Raw genomic sequence first — 25,235 nt, 5'->3', positions numbered from 1 at the left:
TATTAGTTTTTTAATGAATATTTTTTCGTGAACTTCCATATTAAATGCTCCATTTTGAATTATGCCTATATTTATAATGTTGTTAACTTGAGAAGTTTATTATTCGAATATTTTCTAATTATTTACGTTAAACTTTTTAGAAACATCAACTGAAGCTGTGACAGTTAAAACAACGCAAACCAATAAGCTCAGTAATCAACATTTCAATAACCGAGTAACTGACACAATGCAGCTTTTTGAGTTACAGATAAGTAATATTATTTGTAAAGTTATTGGCATGGATATTAGTGAGTACTCCCAGACTCCCATTCTCCGATCTTGGGTTAGCGTTAGAATATGTTTAGAGTAGAGAATTAGGATCGCTATGTGCCATACGATTATGAAAAAATAAAAGGCACTATTCTACGTACATTGTACCTACGTACTAAATCTAAAATAGTAAAAAAATGATACATTTGTGTTTACTAAGTTACAATTATTCCTTAAAAAAACCATTCATAACACAAAATCAAATAAAATTGGACTATTAGTTTTTTGGTTTGTAGTTTCTTAGGTTTGGCCGGTTTGGTAACGTTACCAAAGCTCCATGGTTACCAATTACTAGGCGGATCAATCCTCCTAGACCAATTAGCATTTTTATAATCTGTGGTTGTGCATAACCATCTGGGCATTTTTACATTTTATGTTTGTTGCTATCTTTGTAGGTATAATGTATATTTTGTGTGTAAGCGTCAAAGCATTTTTATTTTCAATTTGTGTTTTTTGAGCAATATTATTTTGTATTTAATAATTTTAATATGGCTCTATGACCAAGGTTGTATTTTTGAAATAAGGAAAATGGCTCTGGATGTGAAAGAATTGTGTCGATTATGTGGTAAAAAGGATGAATTGTCTAAAGATTTAAAAGATGAAGATAGTAAAAATATTCTCAAAATGATACAAGAATTTATACAAATACCGGTAAATATAATTTATATTATAAGTGCTCTGTAAGAGATAAATTGTGTAGCTAAAAAAGGCATAAAGGTGAAGATTAAAAAAATACAAACAATAAACACAAATACGTTTCGATTTAGATAATATAACACATATAATAATAAGTAGTATATAAAGATAGTTTGTTTACTAAACATTTTATATTTAATGCAATTAAAAGAAAAATAAAACTAAATTTTTCATCTTTCCAGTTTGCAGAAAATGATGAATTACCAACAAAAGTGTGTATCAATTGCGAGGAAAAAGTTGTGTCATTTCAGCTGTTTGTACTAGAATGTTTTAAGGTGCAGGAAACTTTGAGGCTAATGTGTTTAGAAACGTGTGAAAAATACCCAATTAAACTTGAGGATGATATTGAAATTGATTTTAATATTGCTGCAATTAAGTCTGAGGTAATTATTTAACTTATAAAGATAAAGATTTCATTATTCATAATTGGCTACCTTGTTGGTATAATTTGCAGTGACCAACTGAGTGAGTACTTTGTGCTTTGATATCTTGGGATCGATTCCCGCCCCAAGTCTGTAGCATATGTATATATTTATATTCTTCTTCTTCTCACGGTGCCTCTTCTCTACGAAGGTGGGCGACCATTGTGGCTATCTTAATCTTCTAAGCTGTAGCACGGAAGAAAACGAGTTCTTAGATTAAACTATTCATGGAGGTTCTTCAGCCAGGATATTTTCCTTCTGCCAGGTCGGCCTTTTCCCTCAATTTTTCCTTGAATCACAAGCTGAAAAATCTGATATCTGTGTCCTCTCATTACGTGACCAAAATACTGCAGCTTCCTCTCCTTCACAATCCTCATTATTTCCAACCTTTTATTTATTCGACGCAGAACCTCTACATTTGTTATTTTCATGGTCCAGGATATTCGGAGCATACGTCTGTATATCCACATTTCAAAAGCTTCCAGTTTTGAACATAATGTAGAGGTTAAGGTCCAACTTTTGACCGCATAAAGTAGAACACTGAATACATAACAGCGCACGAGTCTCATGCGGAGTTTTAGGCTAAAGCGTTTATAGTACAAAATCTTTTTCAGCTTCATAAAGGCACCACAGGCTTTTTCTATACGGACTCAAATTTCCTGTTCGCTACTCCATTATTCATTTATGTAGCTACCTAGGTATTTAAATTTTTCTACACGTTCAATTAGGTTATCTTCCAAGAGTAGATGTTCATTAATCACTGGGGTCTTGGATACTATCATAAAATTGGCCTTTTTCGTGTTTATTTTTAGTCCGTATTTGTTGTTCGCCACATTTACAAGATCCAGCAACTTTTGTAGTCCTACAATATCCTCCGCAATAAGAATCGTGTCATCAGCATATCGAATATTGTTCACGACTTCTCCGTTTATCACTATACCTTCATCGGTTTGCTAACGCCACGCTTGATTTTAGTTTCAGTGGATAGTTGGTCTTCCACCTTAACCATAGCTTTTTGAGCCCAGTACAGATAAGCAATCACTCTAAGGTCATGCTTGTCGATACCAGTATTTTCGAGAATCTCAATTAGCGGTTCATGTCGTACGCTATCTAACGCCTTTTCGTAATCAGCAAAGCATAAGTACACTTTTTTATTCATGTCAAGACATCTCTGAACTAGAACGTTTAGACAGTACTGTGCATTGCTGGTACCTAAGCCATTTCTAAAACCAAATTGAGTTTCTGATATATGTTCTTCGCATTTCCGGTAAATACGGGCGTGTATAACCTTTAAAAAGATCTTTAGAACGTGGCTCATTAAACTAATTGTTCTGTGGTCTTCACATCGTTTTGCGTTTAGTTTTTTGGGTATAGTGATAAAAGTAGATCTCAACCAATCATTGGGGAAAACACCAGTTTTGTAGACCATGTTGAATAGATTTTGATGACTAGGGACGATTTGTTGGACATAATCTTTATAACTTCTGTGTAGACCATCAGGACCTGCAGCTTTGTTTATCTTTGAAGTTTTTATCGCATTTCTTACTTCTGACTAATATCTCTAAATATTAGACACCACCAGCGCCTCTATATCAATAATGTCACTTCTGTTATCCGCAAAAAGTCTCTCTATATATAATTCCCATTGATTATTTTGTCTTGAATTGTGTGGATTAGGTCCCCATTATCATTAATCAGTGCTACAGCGGTCCGTTTTGTTAAAGGTTGTATAATTTCGTTTATTTTCTTAAACACATTAAAGCTGTCGTGCTTTTCTGCCAAAGATTCAATTTTTTCGCATTTCACATGTAACCAACTTTCTTTTGCCTTTTGTATCTTTGCATTTATTTCCTTATTTAACTCTATATATCTTTTTTCGTCCAACTGTTTCATCACCCGTCGTTCCTCATATAAGTCTAGTATTTCGGCTGTCATCCAGTTCTTTTTAATATCCATCCGGGGGTTTTTTAAATATTTCTCTTCCAAACTTACTATCTTTCCCTTTATCTCTTCCCAATTTTGATTTATATCTTCCCCCCTCAACTTCCACACCCCACTCCACTCCCTTATCTTCCACCCTATCAGTCAAAGGGGTAAAATTAATATCTTGTTTTGCCATCTCCTTCGTTACAATGAAACCAACTCTATTCCAGTGGTGCGTATCGTAATTTCCCGAAAAATAAATCCTATGTTTTCCCCAACCCTTTTTTCCTTTTCCCTTCCATCTCATCTCGCTAACGCCTAATATATCCAGTGACATTCTTTCCATTTCTTGTATTGTGTTGTACGTCTTTCCATCCTCGTATATACTGTTACGTGCTAGGGTTCGAAGGATTTGGAGAGAAAGACCTGCTGACTCTTTTCAAGACTTTATTCACTAGCACTAGGTCCAACACAAAGCACTAGGTTCAAACACTAAGCACTAAGTTCAAACACTAAGCACTCACAATGTCCTCAGTCGTAGTCAATGTCGTAGGTTTCACTGGTACCACTCTTGATCACTAGTTTTCACTCTTGAAGTCGCCTCGAAGATCGCTCAAACTGAACTGTACTCGTTCGCCTCGCTACGGCTATTTATATCGGCCGAGACGAGGCCCAGACCATTCTGGAAAGTTCGCGCATGTACCCGGTTTTCGAGACTATACTTCTATATAGTTCCACAGTTGCTCCTCTAACGCCATCTAGTATTGAGTAGAGAGTTTCATGCGGTCTCTGTCTTTGCGTGGTTTCAATGGTTGCCGCTAGATGGCGCTAGTTTCTTTGTGTGTCCTTAACAATACTTCTAATGTTCCATGTTCCCATTTTAAAAGCACACCCGGGAATTCTTAGCACCCTGTGGCCATTTAAGGCCTGCCGGGGACTCAGGGCTGTTTCCATTTCTGTACTTTCCATGACGGCAAAATCTTGGGACAAATAATACAGTAGTTTCCCCTTGGCTTCCGTATCACAGTGACCAGGCCGCATTTGCGCCTTTGCATATCTAGTCAGAAACCCTTCTGATGACTTTCACCTCAGCCTTCTGCCAGTACTGTTTCCGCTGCTGCCCAGATCCAGGGGGGGGGTGTGCTTATTTAGTGGCTGCACTTACTCACCACGTCACAAGGGTTGTCATTGGGTATATGTAGCATTTTTTAAGTAAGCCTGTCCCATATTTATATTATGTGTGTATATTTATATAAATATAGTTATAAAAGTATTATAGTACTTATTTAATTTGGCAATTGCCTATCCACAAGCATTAAGTTGGCTATCTAACGTGCAAATTAGTGTGTGAGATTGTAAAGTACTAGTATAATTTTAATTTTGAAATTATCATCACACATTATGTAGCAAAATAATGTCTTTTGTAATATTATACCCTCTATTCCTTTTTTTATTACCTTGAACATGTTTATATTAAATTTATATATTTTTTTAAGGTCAAACATGAATTGTCTGCTGAAGACTTAGTGAGTAAGTACTATTTTTTACAAAGTTTGTACATATTTAAAATATAAAATCTATATACTACTTATATTTATTTTATTAATTTTAATAAGAAATTTTCTTAATTTCAATTTTCATTTTATTTTTTCTTGCATTTTACTACATTAACATTATACCCTCTTATAGTCACTCAACTAAAAAAGAGAGCCTTCCTTTACATCTTAAAATGATATGTCCATAAAATGCCTTGTTGAAATTAACATTTTGGACCCCCCTCTCCTCTCTCAGGCTAAAGTAGTACTTTCAGCAACCCCCAACAAATATTACATCACAAAAGCTAGACTCCATCCCATAAGTAATTTTATAATTAAAAATATCCAACAAATGTATAATTAGATTTAACTTTGTTTCAAAGATATGTATTTTTATGAATAGATATAAATGTATAATGATAATAATTATATAGGTTTCTAAGTATGTGTGAATGTCTTTGCATCGGCATGAAAAAATTTTTAGAAGTCTCAAGTGATGAAAAATAATTAATTAACAAACTGCATAATATATCAAACTTCCTTAGAACTTTCATTCTGTTAGGTCCACATCTCATTATGCTAACTAAAGATCCACTTCTCCTTATTTGCAAACATATTTGTTGGACAACCCCTATGTATTTGTACTTGTATTGGTTTACCATAAATTAATTATTTTATATTAAAAATGAAGTAAACAACTAGTACAGTATCTAAATGGTCCCTTACTCCCAAACATTTACATTTGATAGATGCTATTAATAGTGACGAATGTATGACTGGATTTGATGCTGATGATTACAAAAATGATAATGATGACGACGATATGAGCGATGTAACCTTGGCTACTTTGAAGGATTTGAAACAAAAGAAAACAAGCGTGAGAAAGAGAATGACATTGACTGAGACAGGAAAGAAACACTTAAAAGAGATATTAAAGAAATCTGATCTTAATACTGGTGATTTTGTTAAGTAAGTGTACTGTTGTAAGTTTTAATATTTTTTCTATTATTATAATGTTTAAATTCAGATTAAACACCTAGCATTAATTAACATTGCAGTATTTTTTTTAACTTAAGTAATCTTTCGTTATTATTAACTAGCTACCCAGACAGACTTCATTCTGTCAAAAGTTAATAGATTTTTATTTATATAGATTTTTTATATATTTTTTTTAGTATTAAAACCTTCCGTGGGCCTTAAGGAACATACAAAAAAATAAATTAGCTGAATTGGTTGAGCCATTCTTGAGTTATGCGCTCAGCAACATTCATTTTTATTTATATAGATGAAATATAATATATATTAAAATTTTAGGTTTGAATGTAAAATTTGTAATAAACCTGTGAAAGCATGGAGTGAATTAAGAGCACATTATACAAAAATTCACAAGAGTAAACCAGAGTTGTTTTGTGTTTGCGGCTTTATCATAACTTCAAGGAGCAGTTTGTACAGACATGTTTCGGACCACAGGAGTGAAAGTAGTAAACTTAAGAAAAACGATGAAAAAACAGACTCAGATAAACAGGATGAAAATAAATATTCAAATTTAAATGTTTCGGACTTTGTAAAGTATGAACTAAGTTTTCTTTAAAAGTAAATAATTTCCATTTTATGAAAACTAATAAGTTTATTCAATGAATTACAGTTTCACATGTTCTATTTGTCAAAAGCAATGTACAAGCTGGTATCAATTAAAATCACACTCGGAAAGGTTACACAAGATAAAACCTGTAGTTAATTGTATTTGTGGGATCACTCTAAAGTCTAAATCAGTATTATACAAGCATGTATCAGATCACAAAAATCCTAATGTTATCTGGTGAGTAAATGTACTATTCCATATATATGTATGTTTCCATAATATATATATATATATGTATGTTTCCATAATATATTTTATTTACCAAATTTAATATCACTAAAAATATTAAATTACTTTTTTCAGTTGTGATAAATGTCCACGAGTAACAAAGACACTGTCTGCAATGAGTAAACATAAAATGAGGCATATACCTAAGTCGGAAAGGAAGTTTTGCTGTTCCTCATGTGATAAAATATTTAATTCTAAGGAAACGTTAAGATATCATGTGCGAACTCATATACCAATAGAAGAGAGGAAAATATATAGTTGTGATTTATGTGAACTAAAGTAAGTAATGGAATACTCAAATAAATCTTCATCATCATCACAGCAGCCTATCGTAGTCTCCATAGGCCTCCACAAGTTCGAGCCAAAAATGGCGTGAATTCATGTGTTTTGCTCATAGTCACCACGCTGCGCAGGCGGGTTGATGACCGCAGGGCTGGCTTTGTCGCACCGAAGACGCTGCTGCCCGTCCTCGACCTGTGTATTTAAAAACCAGCAGTTGGATGGTTATCCCGCCATCGGTCGGCTTCTTAAGTTCCAAGGTGGTAGTAGAACTGTATTATCTCTTAGTCGCCTCTTACGACACCCACAGGAAGAGAGGGGGTGGCTATATTCTTTAATGCCGTAACCACACAGCATAAATCTTATTAGTAATATTTTAATTGTAAAAGTTGAAATGTCATCATTGAATATTGTACGGAACTGTTTGTACACGTATGGTATTACAGGAGAAGTTACGGTGCAAAATGACTTTACTCCACGAGTGCTGTTTTTAACTGATTTATTCATGTTAAATACACTATGTATGTGAAACGCTTAGTAGACAAAATAACATAAAAATATATATTGAAACAAATGTACAGAGCATGTATGTATATACTCTGTACAAATATAATAGACATTCCTTATTATCACTTTATACCAAATAAGTTAAAAAACGAAATAAATGATAATTAAAATAAAATTACGTGTTAAAATTTTGTTCTATATTTAATATGATATTATTACTTTTTTGACTTTGTTAGTGGAATAAATTGCGATGAGTTATGAGATAAATTTTTATGATTATCTGTTTCAAAAGTCTCTTTAAGTTCTTTCTTGAAAAATTCAGACTGAAGTAAGGCACAGCAGTAAATATCCTGCTCAAAATCTGCTAAAAATACTGGGGTAGTACCACGATCTTACAGAAGATCACAGCTAAATAACACTGCGTCCAAGCGGTGTTCTGTTCCCGTGGCAAGTGAGGTGGCCACGGCAGCGCGGTCGCGATGCTCGTGTGAGCGTTATAGACGGTAAGGTTCCGCTGCAGGTTCACGACGCCGTCGGCGGCCGCGTCGCACAAGCGCGTGGTGCACGACAAGATCAAGAGCTACATGTGCGACCTGTGCGGGTACGCGTGCGGCACGTGCGGCGAGCTGCGCCAGCACCGCGCCATCCACAGCGACGACAAGCCCTTCGCGTGCCGCAAGTGCGACAAGCGGTCCGTTCATATTACGCTCAACTATTTTTTTACTATTTAGTACTATATAGTATAAATATACTATAATACATTACAAGTGTGGAAAGGCTGTCATTGCAAAGAGTCCCAGCTGACAGTCAGTTAATAGTCGGAACAAGTTGCAATGACGGTTCCGCACGTGTACTGAACGACTATTTTTAATACAGTTGCGAAAAAAATGAAGCAATTTAATAAAATTATAAAAACACAATAAACTCAACTAACTTAACATACATTTCTGAAAAATGGCGCCAACCGTAGAATATAAGCAGTTTGTTTTTTCTTCACCCATTCTGGTAGGCAAAGGGAACTATGCCCATACAGCCAAGTGTTCAGTAGAAGTTTTTTATTGATATGAAATGAAAATGAAATTTAATGAGATGAAATGGAAATGAAATTTAATGAGATGAAATGAAATGAAAACTAACCAAACTCATTCAATCAAATCATTAAATCTGATATTGAAACAAATTAGTAGCTTCTTTTTAGAAATATACGTATTTGCATGAATCATAAAAACTTCTATGAATTTTTTTAGTAAAAACTTAATGGTTGGTTTTTCTTTTTAATAGACATTATTTTGACAGTTGGGAAAGAGAACGCATGAGTTCGGGAAAAGTAAAAAAAAAGTACGAGTATGTAATAGCCCACATCCCGAACGCTATACGTCCCTGCAATACGCCACTTTTTGAGCAACTGTATTAAAATAACTATTTTTAACCGACTTCGAAATACTAGTCTATTACTAGTTTTAACTGACTTCGAAAGGAGCAGGTTCTCAATTTAACTGTTTTTTTTTTCGTTTTTACTGGATGTGTCGATTTTGATGATCTGACGTGAACTTATAAGAGTTATCTCTCTGATAATTCGTATTTACTTAACTATTTATTATCGATATAGTTGATTCGGTTTTTTATTTTCCTTTGCACACGTTTATTTTACTTTTTCTCCTCCGTGGCTCTATCTATTTTTATATTTACAAACGATTCTTTGTCGAAATGATTAAGTTAAGATTTATGAAATTGTGCTGGTGGAAGTGCGAGGTTTAGCTAGTGTGCGTATAAGGTGTGTAACGTGTGTATAACGTGGTCGGGCACAGGTTCAAAACATACTCGAACCTGAAGACGCACATGGACACGCACGAGGACACGTCGTACGTGTGCTACGTGTGCAGCCGCGTGCTCAACAGCCGGCGCACGCTGCGCAAGCACCTGCTCGTGCACGACGACAAGTGCCGCCACGTCTGCTCCTACTGCAACAAGGCCTTCAAGCGACGACAGACGCTCAAGGTTCGTTTGCGCTTCGACACCTGCCTTACATCTCATGAAACGTGGCTTCTGACGGCTTTTTTATTCACAATTTGACATTCTCATAAGGTAGGTTTGGAAATTCTACTTCTAAGAGGGTGAAAAAGGGGTAAAATTGCACTTGAGAGTTAAAGTTATTTTTTAAATTTAAAGCGTGAAACTTTTGTTTTTTTTTATTTTTATTATTATTAATATAGTCATATAACGATGTAATTATACATTATTGCCCTGAAATTACTAATTTTTAGACATGTGTAAGTAATGCAATTGATACATTACGCGTGATATTACTCGAACATGAAATATGGCATCACACATTACGCGACGAAATGAAGTATTACACATCACACTTGACATTACGCGCTCTGTTCGGTCGGAATGTTGGATTTCTTATTTATTTGCTCTGTCTAACTTCACTTACTGAGTGAGACACGGTGATGCGCGGCGCACTTTTGCAACCAGTCATAACCTCACTCTCTAGCTCTACATTATTTTCGTTAGTATGAGGGAGAGCGAGCTACTGAGCCGTGGCGAGTTTCCGTCATTTTTTTAAGTGAAATATGAATCGTATTTAAGAATGCTAAGGCATATTATAGCACAACGCTGTACGTAATACTTTTTAATAATGCGTTACGCACTTGACTGCCGCTAAAATTCGAGTTCAAATTTCTGCTTTTGCATTTATTAAAATGTTTTGTTTGTTTATGTTGCTTGTGAAAATAAAATTATAAATGAAGTATTGACATAAAAAAAGTAATCATTGTATGTATATAAAGTTGATTTTTAAATACGCCAGTATTCATGGTCATTAGTTTATTCCTAACTTATATTATAAACTAGCTGCGTCCTGCGGTTTCACTCGCGTAGTTCCCGTTCCTGTGATGATTCCGGGATAAAAAGTAGCCTAAGGCTCTCCAAGGTCTGTTTTATCTGTATACCAAAATTTGACAAATTCGGTTCAGCCGTTTTGACGTGAAAGAAGGACGAACAAACAAACACACATATAAAATATTAGTAGGGATGCGAAAGTAACTCTATCTACCTTTTACGTTTTCTGATTTTGATGAAATTTGGTATAGTGATCGATGGGACATCCGAAGAGGATCAATAATCACATGGGGACCGAAACTAAACGGGTAAAATCGCGGTTCACGGCTAGTATTAATTTAGTTGTCCATGTGTATTGCCAGTCCTAAGCCTGGAATAAATATCCCAATTTTCCTTGGGGTTTACTTATGTATGAAGGGAAACCAACTTTTTTTACAAATCAAAGCTAATTTTACAACAAACTAGTCGTGGGTCGTAACGTCTTTTATGTGTAATCGGTTATACGTAGTTTCGTGGATACGCGTAACTAGTTTCGAAACTGCTTATTTTTCGTAACTAGTTATTTCTGTATACAGCATCAGTTATGGTTATGAAGTAGTTATATGTTATAAATTGTAACACATACGAATGCCGTTACGTACGTTAATATTGATGGATAGTATAATCAAATTAACTTCCCTTCATACTTTATCCAGGCTCACGACTGGCTGCATAACATGTTATTTAAATTAATTTTTTGATTTTTGTATAGACATAATAATCGATGCAGGCGTATTTAGAAGTTCATTTGATTTTATGTACAGCTTTTAATTATTTTTCGAGATATCTACATACATTATAATTAAAAATACAACAAAAACCCACACTTTTTAATATAAACTTCAACGCGAGACAATAACATTAATTTTAATACTAAATAGTAAATTCGAAAATATTTAAAAAGAAACACGACCGAAATTAAAATTTCTTTAAAAACTGTACATATAAAAATAAACTTAAGTTCATAGTCGTTAAGTTCAAAATCGCATGAGCATATTCGACAACAAAGATACACCTATAGAACTTATAGCCATCTCTTTTTATCCTACGCGTAAGCGTATCTGCGTATTGTTTTACGTTATTAGGCAAAACGCTTATGCGCCGGTCGTTGTGTCAAGTTTTTGATAAAACTGCGTACGCAAAAAAACTGCGTACGTAAAATAATCGTTACATTCGTATCGGCGAAACTACGTATATGGTTATTCTCTTCGTAACTAGTTACTGAAACCGATTACGTTAAATAACGCCCACCGCTACAACAAACTTTTAGAAAACCAAAAAAAAAAAAAAAAAAAAACAAATATTATGAATTTTTAGCCAATTTCCACCTCTCAATCACCATTTTTATGCTAAAGTGATGTTTGGTCTGCTACGTAGTACACCGAACACCTTACACTTAAACATACTATAAGTACAAAATCTCATGGAATGTTTGGTGTAATGACAATTACGTGATATATAGCATTTCATAAGAAATATCTCACGCCGAACAGTACACATTTCGGGTAATATTCGGTGTGATGGTGTGATGCCATATTACTCAGTACGAAATGTAATGTAATATTACATTACATTTTGAAGCACTGTTTTGCGCAAGTCTACTAATTTTTATTAGCAGGCAGGTAGAACCAATATATTTATGAGAAATCTAGACAATTTTTAAGGAGTTGAGGGATTTAAATAAAGATATAACTGAGTTGCTAAATTCATGGTACCTTAAGAAAAAAAACTGCAATTGGATCATCTTTTTAACCGACTTCCAAAAAAGGAGGAGGTTCTCAATTCGACTGTATTTTTTTTTTTTTTTTATGTATGTTACATCAGAACTTTTGACCAGGTAGACCGATTTCGACAAATTTTGTTTTAATCGAAAGGCGGTGTGTGCCGATTGGTCCCATTTAAATTTATTTGAGATCTAACAACTACTTTTCGAATTATATCTAATAATGCGTTTTTACTTGACGCTTTTTTCGTCGACCTACTTTGTATTATACCACATAACTTTCTACTGGGTGTACCGATTTTGATAATTCTTTTTTTGTTGGAAAGGGGATATCCCTAGTTTGGTACCATGATAAGGAAACCAGGATCTGATGATGGGATCCCAGAGAAATCGAGGGAAACTCTTGAAAATCCGCAATAACTTTTTACTGGGTGTATCGATTTTGATAATTTTTACTTTAATCGAAAGCTGATGTTTATCATGTGGTCACATATAAATTGTATCGAGATCTGATAACTACTTTTTGATTAATCTTTGATAACGCGTATTTACTTGACATTATTTTCGTCACCTTACGTTGTATTATATATACCTCATAACTTTTTACTGGGTGCACCGATTTTGACGTTTCTTATATAAATTAAAAGCTACTATTCGTCACGTGGTCCCATTCAAATTTAATTGAGATTTGATTAGTAATTTGTGAGTTATATCTAATATTGCGTATTTACTTGACGGTTTTTTCGTCACCCTACATTGTATTATACGTTATATCTTTTTACTGGGTGCACTGATTTTGATCTTTTTTGTATAAATCAAAAGCTAATACTTGTCATGTCGTCCGTTTTAAATATGATTGAGATATAATGAGCAATTTTTGAGTAATCTCTGATGACACGTATTTACATGACGATGTTAAGACGACTGTGGTCATGCTCAATACTTTGCCACAACGCCATCTATCAAAATTTAATGAAATTACTTCGTTGACTATCGATCAAATTACAATATTCCACTAGAGCAGAGAGTAGCAGTTTATTCGTTATAAATATATTTGTGCTTTTAATTTTTGAGTTATCGCTAATACTGGGTATTTACTTGGCTATTTTACGTGCCGGCCCCGGAATGAAAAAATTGAACAGTAAAATCTACTGAACGAATGACCTTGTTAGAGATGGCGTTCAGACGTTTTCTAATAACGCAATTAGGTTCCGATAGATGGCGTTATTAGATTAATTTATTTACAATTTGATATAGTAATAATATATTTCTCAGACTAGTAAGCCTTTTTGTGTCTATTTAGACAGTTGATCTGAAGGGGTAAACTCCAGTCGTGCATCGGAGCTGTGTGAAAACATGAACAGTACATATTTTTAATAAAAAAGACATAAACCGTAATTCAATATAAATCCGCTTCAACTAAAAAACCCGCCGTAATAAGCGATGTCAGCGCTTCGCGCGAATCGACGACGGGCCTTTTATGAAATTTCTGCCTACAATCGTTAACCCTCGGTCGGTCGCGCATTTTTTGTTTACGCGGTTGGTCGCGTGGGGTCTCTCAAGACCCCAAAAATAAACAGCCTAAAAAACAACTATCTAATTAAATTTTCTTAACTATCTTAGCAAATTATTGGTAATTAACCTAATTACAATATAACTACAACGAGTTACGTAAAATATTATTTTATTTCTGCCTTCAACTTACAATCTAAAAGTAGGAACCTAAATTTCTCTCCTTGAGATCACAATCACAAAAAAAATGTTTTAATGTAACTAAATGCAGGAATTTCTCCTTTTGATAAATATATATACAATAACACTAAAATAACAAAGACAGTTACGTAAAATTTGGAAAACACCAATAAAAAAAAACATAAACTTTTACCAATTGAAGTCAGTCATTTTTTTACCGATTATCTTTTTGGACACAGTCGGTGTATACCGTTTTAATACGTGTTAGGCATATGCTACCCTTACAATAATGGCAAACAAATTTGAATTTTCGATCTGTTGATCTTGGACGATGAATGCAAAGGTGGCTTCCTCAATTTTTTTTTATGTCACTGCAATTTATCAATCAATTTGCAACTTATTTCGTAGGTCCCATTTCTCTCCCTCTTTTTGACGATGAAAAACTTTTGTGACGATATATTTATCAATGGCTCTTCATTATCATCTCTATACGAACTTTTCAAATCTATGTGTTGTTTATTCGATTCCAAAAACACATGCTGTTCGTCCAACGATTCCAGAACCTGACGATGCTCACGCAAAGATTCCCAATTCTCAAGCAGTTTGTCCGGAGATACCTCATGTTATTCTGTAGATTCATCTTCACATTTCTGCTCAGAATCAGTTTTATGCTTACTCCTTTTATCCGGATATATACTGCCTTCACCATCTTCATCATTACTACCATCGTAAACATCGTTATTTTCATCATCTAACCAGCTTGATATATGACGTTGTTATTCTTCGTCCATTTTACCAGTTAATAAAATTTTAAAATAACAAAAAAAATACATAAAAATATGTTACAAATAAAATGTAATCTAAAAAAAAACAAATAAATTTTACTTACGCGGTTAGTCGCGTGGGGTCTTTCAAAGCCCGTACGCACAAAACACGTTTGTATCTCACGGCACTTATGCACGAATTGAAGTTAATGGGTATACGCAGCAAGTATAATCCAAATTAGGAGGGTACCCAAAATATTGAATCGCTGAGATGGTTTTAAATGTTAAAATTTTACATTTCTGTAACACCTGGGCTTTCAAAGACCCCACGCAACCAACGGAGGGTTAACAAAATGTTAGAAATAACAGTAGAACATTACATAATTCTACAATTTTATAATGTCGCGTTATATGGAATACGAACAAAGTATTACTATTTTTTCATCGATCTACGTTGTATTACTCTTCGATGTAATTGAAGTCGGTTTTTTTTTCGTTTGCGAGCAAACACAATTATTACCATCCCTTTATAGTCGCTGGTTATGTTTGCTACACACTAATTTATTTCAAAGCAAATAACAATATCAATAAAGGAATTTTTAAAATTTTATGTTAATTATAATATTTTTATATGAAGTGAAATAACCTTTTGCACCAGGTGCATATGTACACGCACACGGGTGACAAGCCGCTGACGTGCAAGTGGTGCGACGAGCGCTTCTCGTACGCGTCCACGCTGCGCTCGCACCGCCTGCGCTGCCACCCCGACAAGATGGCGGCGCAGTACTGCGCCTACAACACGCACGTCTCCGTGCCGGAGGTACCCGACACCTAACATTGTACACGCAGACACACGGCCACGAGCCGCTGACGTGCAAGTGGTGCGTGCATTCTCACTTAACATTAAATAAAAAGCAATGACTGAGAGAAAGTTTAAATTTCATTAAATTCTTAATATTGTGTGTGCGAAGTATTGAAAGAATGTTTAAAATCTACTCTACTGCGCTCATGTGGCTCACCGTACCTCATCGCCATGGGCAATCTACAAAATACTGGCAAAAAAAACTCAATTATATGGGATATCCAACCTACTTCTTGCATGGTGTCTCATCGACAGGTTCTCCACTGTGATAATTGATGGACATCAATGATTTTTTGTAATTGCTCTGGTGTTCCTCGGGGATCCAATTTCGGTCCGCTCTTTTTTAATATATTTATCAACGATATTATTAAACATTTTAAGTGTAGCGCCACCAGCCTGTTAGTAGATGACTTGAAACTTTTGCGTGTCCCTTCACACCATTGATCTAATTTATATTTATAGGCGTGGCTAAGCTAAGTGACAACGATGAGTCACTATTTTTTTAGCGCGTTTACACTATAGTAAGCACTTAATATTTTTTTTTACTATATACTTTAAAATTTTAAAAAATTCTTACAGGGATACTTGAAAAACGACACAGTCCCGCCTAAAACCGACGTGGAAGCTATTTAATACAAGTATTTAAACCATGAATTATATTTAATTATTAGAATAATATTACATTAATTTTTTAATTGTTATATATACATACCATTATCAAAATCCAAATAAAAATATTTCGTTTACTAACCTGTGTCTCTCATTATCCACTCCATATAAAGCCAATATCTACGAGAGAAACAAATAAACATTTGTTTCTTGTGAATTTCATTATTTACCAAATTGATTGGAGCATGTCTTTTTAACAGATTTCAAAAAAGGGGGGGTTCTCAATTCGAGTGTATTTTTACGTGCGTTTCCTCCTAACTTTTTACTGTTTGTACCGAATTTGATGACTTATTTTATTCGAAAGCTGGTACTTATCATCTCAGTCAGTCACTTCAGCGTATCGCAGTCCACTGCTGAACACAGGCCGCCACAAGTTCGCCCCGAAAATGGCGTGAACTCATGTGTTTGATGAAAGCTGGTTCTTATCATGTAAGTCGCACTTAAATTTGATCGAGATCTGACGAGTAGTTTTTTAGCTTTCCCTAAAGGGGGTGATAGACGTGCAAGTAAGTTCGCGAACTAGTGGCTCGACGACAATTTTCGCTAGTACTTTCGTCGTACTTTAAACCCGCCGAGTAAACTGCTGTGTGCACAACACACCTGATAGCAATCATCACTTACACAGTAGGAAATATGGATATATATCCAACAACCCGTAGTGGAGCACTGTGGTCGATAAAGCTCCGACCCTTCTCCTACACGGAAGAAGACAACACTGTCCACCTGTCGGCGGCTTAATCAATCAATCAGTCAGATAGATACGTGAAAATAAAAATGGCTATCCGTAGCTGTCGACGAGAGTCAGAGATGTGATGTTTGTTTTACTCTATCCCTTTAGACACTTGAAAGATAATATGCGTTAATACCTCAAAATAAAACAGAAAACCTTTACAGAAATTACAAGTGAAATTATTTCAAACTTTGGAGATATACAAAATAATTAAAATATTTTTGGAAATAAATATTTGGAGATATAATCAAAATATTTAGTTATTCTACATGGAAAAATATTGGTGGTTCTTTGAGTACATGGCTACATTGAGGAAATACAAGTGGCGCAGTAGAACGTGCGTATTGCGTCATCTTTTTTTTGCGGGATAGAAAGCGCGCGGGTGGAGGGAGCTTACTACCGTTGGGTAGGCGGAATTTTTAACCGACTTCCAAGAAGGAGGAGATTCTCAATTCGATTATATTTTACCCGATTGCAAAAGAAGAGTTATGTTTTTCGCGCGTATCTTGTATGTATGTGGGTAATATTCTGTATTACCTCATATCTCCAGAACCACTGAACGGATTTACATAATTGAGGTATCGTTAGATTTGTCTTAGCAGCCCAAGTGTCCTTAGATAGGTGACGTTAAAAAAATCAAACATGGCGGCTGTGCGAAGTCATTATAGTGATTTTTTTTTTTTTTTCGAATACTACTATATGGGTATCAAATTAAAGGGCATTGAGATACAAGGTAGGTTTCAAAAAGGTATATCATGATTATTCTTACTGTAATACTAATAAAAAAATAATACCGTTTATAAAACGTGGCCTTTGCTCTTTTCCATGCCTATGCCAAGTAAGCTGCGAGCCGCGCTTCTTCCTCGCCTCCTAGCCGACGATCAACTTCGGGGTATGATGGCCATTCCAAGGAGTTCGACGACTCTAGTATAACAGGCAACCCACGTGGAATTGGGGTCCAGATCGAGCCTTGTACGTCGGGATTTGGTTCTTTACGTGGTAAAGGCAACGTTAGACCGGGCAATATGCAGTCACCTATTGACTAAAAGTCAGGCTTACGTCGCTTTGATCAGAGTGTGATCTCTCCGGGCTTACTATCAGTTCTCCTTACCCTAAAAATTACTTAATAAACTACATTATGTAAACTCTTTTAATGAATCGAACCGATTACGTAATTTGTCTAACTAAAAAGACATAAATAAAATAATGACCCGCCTGCGTGAAGAACAGCTAATAGAAAATCAACTGAAAAGGCAAAAATTTAAACAAGATAAAAATTTAATAATTACACAAAGCTAGCGAAATAAATCGATACAATATCAAACATTATGTACTGTACACATACAAATATCAATACGGTAGTCCTTCGAAATTTTATGCAACATCGTGCATGCAGTCCATAGAGTAGAATAAATATTAAAAGGAAATGCAGTCGGAGACATGCACAATGAGAGAATGATTTGACTTATCCTTCAATTTCATACTTATGTTCATGCATAAGTTAGCTTTAATTTACACTAATGATTGTTAAAGCTAATAACTACATTATTATTTATATTTATAATTATTTAAAATAATAAATATAGGTATAAATAACATATATTATTATCCTACTTATATTATTACCGTAATTATATTATTAGCTTTTACTTCCTAGCGCGTGTCTGAGGGTATGAAATTTAATTCCTAATAATGCTGGAAAGACGCCAGCAACATGTGGCGAGAGTGAACTGAATAGAAAAACTTAATTTTTTAGCAAAAATATTGGTGGTGGATCCATGTAGAGATAAGGGAGGTCGGTCGTCGGCAAGCTGGCGTTGCGCCAACCTACATCCGTGCCGCACCTCCCTCTATTTAACAAATTATATAACGCTGTAAAAACGATACAATTACGTCATGTAGATTTGTTTTATAATATTTATCAGCCTTCGAAAATCATTCCGTTTCTCGTTTTTATCAAACTAAGTTACTTTGAGAGGTATACCTACCTACTTAAACAAATACGACTTTTTGTTACGAGATCAGTATATGGCAGTATTTTTTTTTTCTCGCGAGGGTCCTGGTCTTACTGTTTACTTTCATAGCCAAAAAGGGATTGAACATATAAATTAAACTAGCTGTCCTAAATCAAACGGTGATAGCCCGGATTTGAACCAACTATCTTTTCCTTCAGATTTACGTGTTTAAAAACTTGTCTGCTGCATCATTATAAAAAAATGATTATATTAGTAATAATCAAGTTATTATTTTCATATATTTTTAGGGAATATTCATTATAATAATCTTATATAAATAAAAATGAATGTTGCTAAGCGCATAGACTCGAGAATGGCTCGACCAATCCGGCAAATTTTTTTTTGTATGTTCCTTAAGGATATAATATTAACTTTTGACAGAACGAAGTCTGTCCGGGCAGCTAGTAACAAATAATCTTCATTCTACATTGTAAGAAACAAAAATGAAAAGCCGGTCTTATCGCTAGAAAATCGACGTCTTATATGACAACCAATAATATTTATATACCACACGACATAGAAAATACGATTAGGAAATGTGCAAATAATTGTACACTTCCTAACCACTAGATTTATTTCTTTATTAAGTATAAATATTATGTTTAAAGTCCATTACGTCCTACTAAAATTTTATTAAAGCTGGTTTCAAAATACATTTGATTCGCATGTAAAAACTTCCGGGTCGCGTTAAGGTGTCGTAATTCTAGGTTATTAATTTATTATTATTAATTTTAATTAGTGCTTAATTTGTTACGTCATATCAACCCACATAAAAATGGTTTGTTGGTTTTTGTGATTATATTGATGTATTATCCTAGTTTATTTATAGTCATCTTCTTATATATATTAAATTCTCGTGTCACAATGTTAGTTAAAATAATCCTAAAAAAAGGTAGACCGATTTTTATGAAATTTTGCGAGCATATTGGGTAGGCCGGAGAATCGGCCAACATCTATTTTTCATACTCCTAAGTTATAGAGGTGAAGGGGGGGGGGGGGGGGTTTAATAAGATATATGGCAAACAACGTTTGCAGGGTCATATATATTAAAGTGATATATTTAAAGGACAAATATATATATGTATAGACAAATAGATTCACATTTAGTTCTATAATACAGGTAGGGGCGTGGTACTTATATTGTCACTGTATGTTCATTTGTATATCTGAATGTAGATATACCTACTTAGGTGTGTTCACATGACTGCCGATATTTACTTTGAATTATGTTAGAATAGTGAAGAATTTTGTTTGTTTTTTTTTTTTTTTGTTTTTGTTTATTCGTTCATTAACTAACTTGTTTACTGATGAAGGCTATAAAAAGTCACGCAATGACATGGACGTACTCACGGTGGGGCAAGGTGGAGTATTTGTCCCACCCTAAGTCGAAGCTAATAATTGATATTTTAGATTTAAATAAGGATAATTTAGATATATTTAACTCAAACCTCTGCAAGCGATTTTTGAAGTTGTGTTGATAGTGAAAGTAAATATAAAAAGTTGCAGTAAATAAAAAAAATATTTAATTTTCTACTAATCGAGTTTCACATTTTTTCTGCCCCACTTTTACAAAATTCTGGGGCCATGGCAATGACTCTTGTTGGCGGAAAAAAATTATATCAGATCCGATCAAATCGAAAGATAATTAAATTATATCGGAATTGAATGCCAGTGAAAACACGAGCCAAGTCTTGTTTGTATAATTAATTAAGAAAAGACACTTGATAGAAAATAGATAGAGAAGGTCAGTAGTATCAAGTATCACCGCAGCGCTTTATATTCGCTAAGTGTTGTCTTTGCTTTCGCTAATTTAACCAAATAATTTAGCCAAACCTAATTATTACATCTTCCCGGCTTTTTAACAGAGTAAGTAATCATTGTCATATAAGTATATGTAATGAGTTTATTTGTGAAAAAGGTTTAATAGTATTTAAGTAAGTATTCTTTTAATAAATTTGAAGCCTATTAATCATTTACCTACACAAGTAAAAATCAATCAATAATCATTATCGCTATCATCGCTAGTTATCATTAAGTTCAACTGTTCCTATAACAATTCTTGATCTAACAATAAGCAATTAGGTACCTACTCTAAAGTGTTTGTTCAAAATATAATTTTGTAATAGGTACTGAAAGGTTAATTTGTAAAAATCGAGTTCATTTATATTGGCGGATTCTCTTTTGGGACTGCCGCTCGTTTATCCGGTCCTATATTGTTTCGCAGTTCGCGTGCTGACCAAACCTTCTGGAGTCTAGGTACCTTTTATTGACCGGCTTTCAGAGTGACTTCAATAGTTTTTGTTGTTGTTGTTTTTAGTGGCATCAAGTTATTATACAAGAAATAAGTTACGCGTTGTAATATCTATAAGTACAAATGTTCTTTTTTATTTTACAAAATTTATTATTTTAAGTATTTCAATTTTTTTTTTTGCTATCTTTAATTTTTTTATCTTACGAAGCATTCAGCCTGTAAAATCTCACTGTTGGGCACCACACTAACCAAACCGCATTAGAGCAATGCGGGTTAGCGGATACGTTCCTTACCAAGAGTAACAAGGTATTTATGATAACTGGGACCGACGGCTTAACGTAGTCTCCGAGGCACGTTGGGGAGACCCACAAGGACAGACATCCAAACCAGAAAGGATTATTTGTACAAATACAAATAACCATCCCGAGCGGGAATCGTACGTGCGAACCGTCGGTGTTTTAGGCGACTTCACGCACCACTAACTACACCAGAGTGGTTGTTCTGTAATCTTTGAAAAGAAGAAGAAATTCTTATGTGTCTTAATATTGTTATCATAATCATGACTACGAAAATATGAAAAAGAAATTGACTAATACTGACGGTATTAACTTTAGTGTTAACCGTTTTTCATTTTAAAGTTTTTGTTCTAAAGGTCATTGTTGACATGTCGCCTGTTTTGGCTATTGTTCACTATTTGTAAAAAATTAAATTAAGAGTGGTAATCATAGGGTTGTATTAACTTAATAATCTTGACTCTAATAAGTTTCTATTAGGGAAATAAACAAACGTTTAGTGGTTAGGATAACCTCATCTAGTGGCCTTGAGTTTAGTTACGTTAAAGAAATCGTTGATATTACGGGCATGGAGTAAAACTAATCGTAAGTAAAGATAGCGGCGTAGCGGGGGCGCAAGGACGCGGCGGGGCGAGGCGCGGGCAATCCGCCCTCAGTGCCACGGAGGCTGCAGGCAACGACGCCGCCCGCCCTGCGCCGCGTTCCAACCTGTCATAACAATTCTACACAATTCCATTGTTTTCATTTAATCTTACACATGTAAAAAAATCTGTTTGAAATTATAAATTTATTATATAAATAAGTGAGGTGAACCGCGCTCTGTGATGATTTATTCTGTAAGATCAAAGTTGAATCCTTTTAGATATCCTTTAGAATCCTTTTAGATATTGTCTCGATATAAGTTCCATTTGTATGAATGATCCTTTTAGTAAGATATTTAATTTAAAACGGATAAAAAATATTCCACAAAGTTTTCCTTTATCCATACTAATATTATAAATGTGAAATTAAGTTTGTTTGTTTGTCCCACTGTCACGGCTTAACGGCTTGACCAATTGTCATGTAATTTAGCATGCACATAGCGTGGTAGATTAAGCTCTGATCCTTTTCCTACATGGAGAAAGAGGCCTATGCTCAGAAGTGGGATATTACAGGCTGAAGCGAATAGCTTAGGGGCGCCGAACGGACATAGGCTATCTTTCATCCCGGAAAAATACGTAGTTCCCTTGATTTACGAAAAATCGTCACAGGCCCAACAGTAACTTAGGCGACATGTCTATGAATAGAAGAAAAATAAAAATAACAGAAAGCCGAAGATTTTCATCAAAATTAGCGAAATAATCGTGAAAATATCTCAAAAATTTACAAATTTACCGATTTTTGAAATTTTACTTCTTACTATCTATACTATCCATACTAATATTATAAAAGTGAAAATGTGTTTGTTTATTTGTTCTACGGCTTAACGGCTTGACCGATCACCATGAGATTCGCCCAGATGGACTCAGGCTACATTTCATGCCGGAAAAATTCGTAGTTCCCGTGGGATCGCAAAAAATTGTCAAATGCCCAAAAAGAGTTCAAGTGACATTTCTATGCATGGAAAACCGAAGATTATAAATGTTTTTTTAATTGTTATCATATAGTAGTAATTTTAGTTTTCACGTTCGTGTAACACCGCCATTATATTCTGAAATGACATAAAATTGTTGATTGATTGATTGATTGGTTTAATGGCTTTCAGTTGTGCCAGTGGACACGCTTGATTTCGCCAATATCACGTAGAGTGCAAAACATATGAAGGAGATTGATCGGTGCGGTTGCAATAACAGCCACAGTTTTTAAGACTTTCATTGTTACACTTTAAACTAAAACAACACAAACATTTGACATAATGTTAAACTAAGACTACAGGTAACTAAATCTAGTCTTGCCCAAAAATATACAGCAAGGACAACATCAACATTAACAAACGTTGAACATTATAGAACGATTTCATTGTCAATTATCAATTCAGTACCTATTTCATTTATTGAAAAAAAAAAACAATATAATTATTATATGATAATTTATAAACAGATTACTTATTTACAAACTTATATTTTTTTTTTTGTCTAAATTTACAACAATTTGAATAGCTTGCTTCTAACATCATAATAGTCATAATACCGTAATTTTTGTATTTTTTTTTACTTCAGAAAAATAAATAAAAATTATGTAATATTAGTAGACGTAAATACCTACTACCCATAAAAATAGAATATATTTACTCAAGTAAATTGCATTAATTTTTCTAACATGACTATAACAGATATTTATTTTAAAGCTTTGCAAAAATTGTTTATATACTAAATGTCTACAAGTATTTTTGTTATATAGTTGCTATGTATTATTGGCAATTAGTACCTAGATTGGAGCAGCGATAGCTTCTATACTGTGTGTACCTAGATTGTATTAGTTGCAAATACAAATATTGACTTTTTGGTCAATCATTTTCAAAAGTCCAAGAATATGATATTACCTATTTTTAAAAATATTGTTAAAAACCAATACAAACTTAATGAGAATATTTGGCAAATGTATAAGTATACATATTTTTAATTTTATAATATTTCACATCAACTTAACAAAATTTCAGCAATTATTTTGAAACTGCAACGCTTAAAATCTTATGGTTTATTCTCTCTAGATAGATCTACATTCTCTTCGCTTAAATCTAAACATTCACGGGCGAAGCCGCGATAAAAGCTAGTAAAACTATAAATCAAAAAATTAAATATTTTAAAATATAATTGAAATTTTATGTTAGTCGTCTTTTAATCTGGTCAAATATTTTTGAATATTATATTATCTAATAATATTTTGTAATTACTAGCTGTGCTCGTGACTCCGTCCGCGTGGAATTTAACAAAAAATTATTTCTTCAGCTTGCAGAGCTAAAAAATAAATAAATTTCTAAAATAAAAGTAGTCTAAGCTACTCCTTATTAGGTACATCAGATATCTGCCAGTGAAAATCCTGTCGAAATCGGTCTAGCCGTTTCAAAGATTAGCCGGAACAAATAGACAGACAGACAAACAAAAATTGTAAAAAGTTTTATTTTAATATATATGTACCGTGTATAATATATAAATATGTATATTATATATATTATATAAATACATCCATATGCATTTAGTAATAAGCGATTATTTTAATATTATAAATAGATACTCCAATTTTATTTATTTGTATATATGACGACTAAATATATCACAAAAATCCATTATCTTACTTTTATATCGAATCGAAAAGAGTCGCCACTCAGATGATTTTATGTTAGCTATTCAATTCTATACTTCGTACTCTCGCGGTAAAGACGACGAAAGCTTTTGGGACACCTTTTAAGTGCTTATTGTATGGACCCTTACGCAAAAAAACGTTTATACTTTCTATGTTACTTTGCTTTTGTATTTTTGGAGTAGCTAGGTTTATACGTATTCGTATCGACAAAGAGTATACCTAGCATAAAAATTGTGATTTAGGACGTCAGTTAATGTCTAAAACCTTTATAATTCAAAAACTATTTTTGCTTTTTTCTGTTTATTGTTATAGGTAAGGTCAAATGCTTGGTTCTTTTTATAGGCTATAATACATTAGAAGAGAAGCAAGAAAATCTAGAGTAAAATATTTCATGATTTTTAAGTACTGGTGCTCAAAACATAACGTACCTATACACAATTATTGTTTTGGCAGGAGATGCTGTCCACCGCTTATCATTGAACCAGTGCCAAATAAACCTTCGACACAAAAAAAAATAAAACTATAATGCC

The 25,235-nt window shown here is 33.9% G+C and overlaps 1 protein-coding gene and 1 long non-coding RNA gene across 2 annotated transcripts; both read left to right on the top strand.

Annotated features, from left to right (window-relative positions):
• Positions 1 to 761: 761 nt before the first annotated feature.
• On the top strand, positions 762 to 16,291 carry LOC123656653 (zinc finger protein 99-like). Its single transcript, XM_045592321.1, has 11 exons — positions 762 to 960; positions 1,188 to 1,388; positions 4,847 to 4,880; positions 5,635 to 5,854; positions 6,200 to 6,454; positions 6,531 to 6,704; positions 6,831 to 7,034; positions 8,062 to 8,232; positions 9,350 to 9,539; positions 15,262 to 15,423; positions 16,045 to 16,291. Exons 1-11 carry the CDS (start codon positions 838 to 840, stop codon positions 16,096 to 16,098), a joined length of 1,788 nt encoding a protein of 595 aa, XP_045448277.1. The 5' UTR covers positions 762 to 837; the 3' UTR covers positions 16,099 to 16,291.
• A 5,781-nt stretch (positions 16,292 to 22,072) lies between these two features.
• LOC123656665 lies at positions 22,073 to 25,235 on the top strand. Its single transcript, XR_006743573.1, has 2 exons — positions 22,073 to 22,259; positions 25,159 to 25,235. It is a non-coding gene; the product is annotated as an uncharacterized LOC123656665 (long non-coding RNA).

Source organism: Melitaea cinxia, chromosome 1 (assembly GCF_905220565.1).
Source record: "Melitaea cinxia chromosome 1, ilMelCinx1.1, whole genome shotgun sequence".
In the NCBI taxonomy this organism is placed as follows: domain Eukaryota; kingdom Metazoa; phylum Arthropoda; class Insecta; order Lepidoptera; family Nymphalidae; genus Melitaea; species Melitaea cinxia.
Note: the sequence above shows the minus strand (reverse complement) of the source record. Positions and strands in the feature narration are given on the sequence as shown.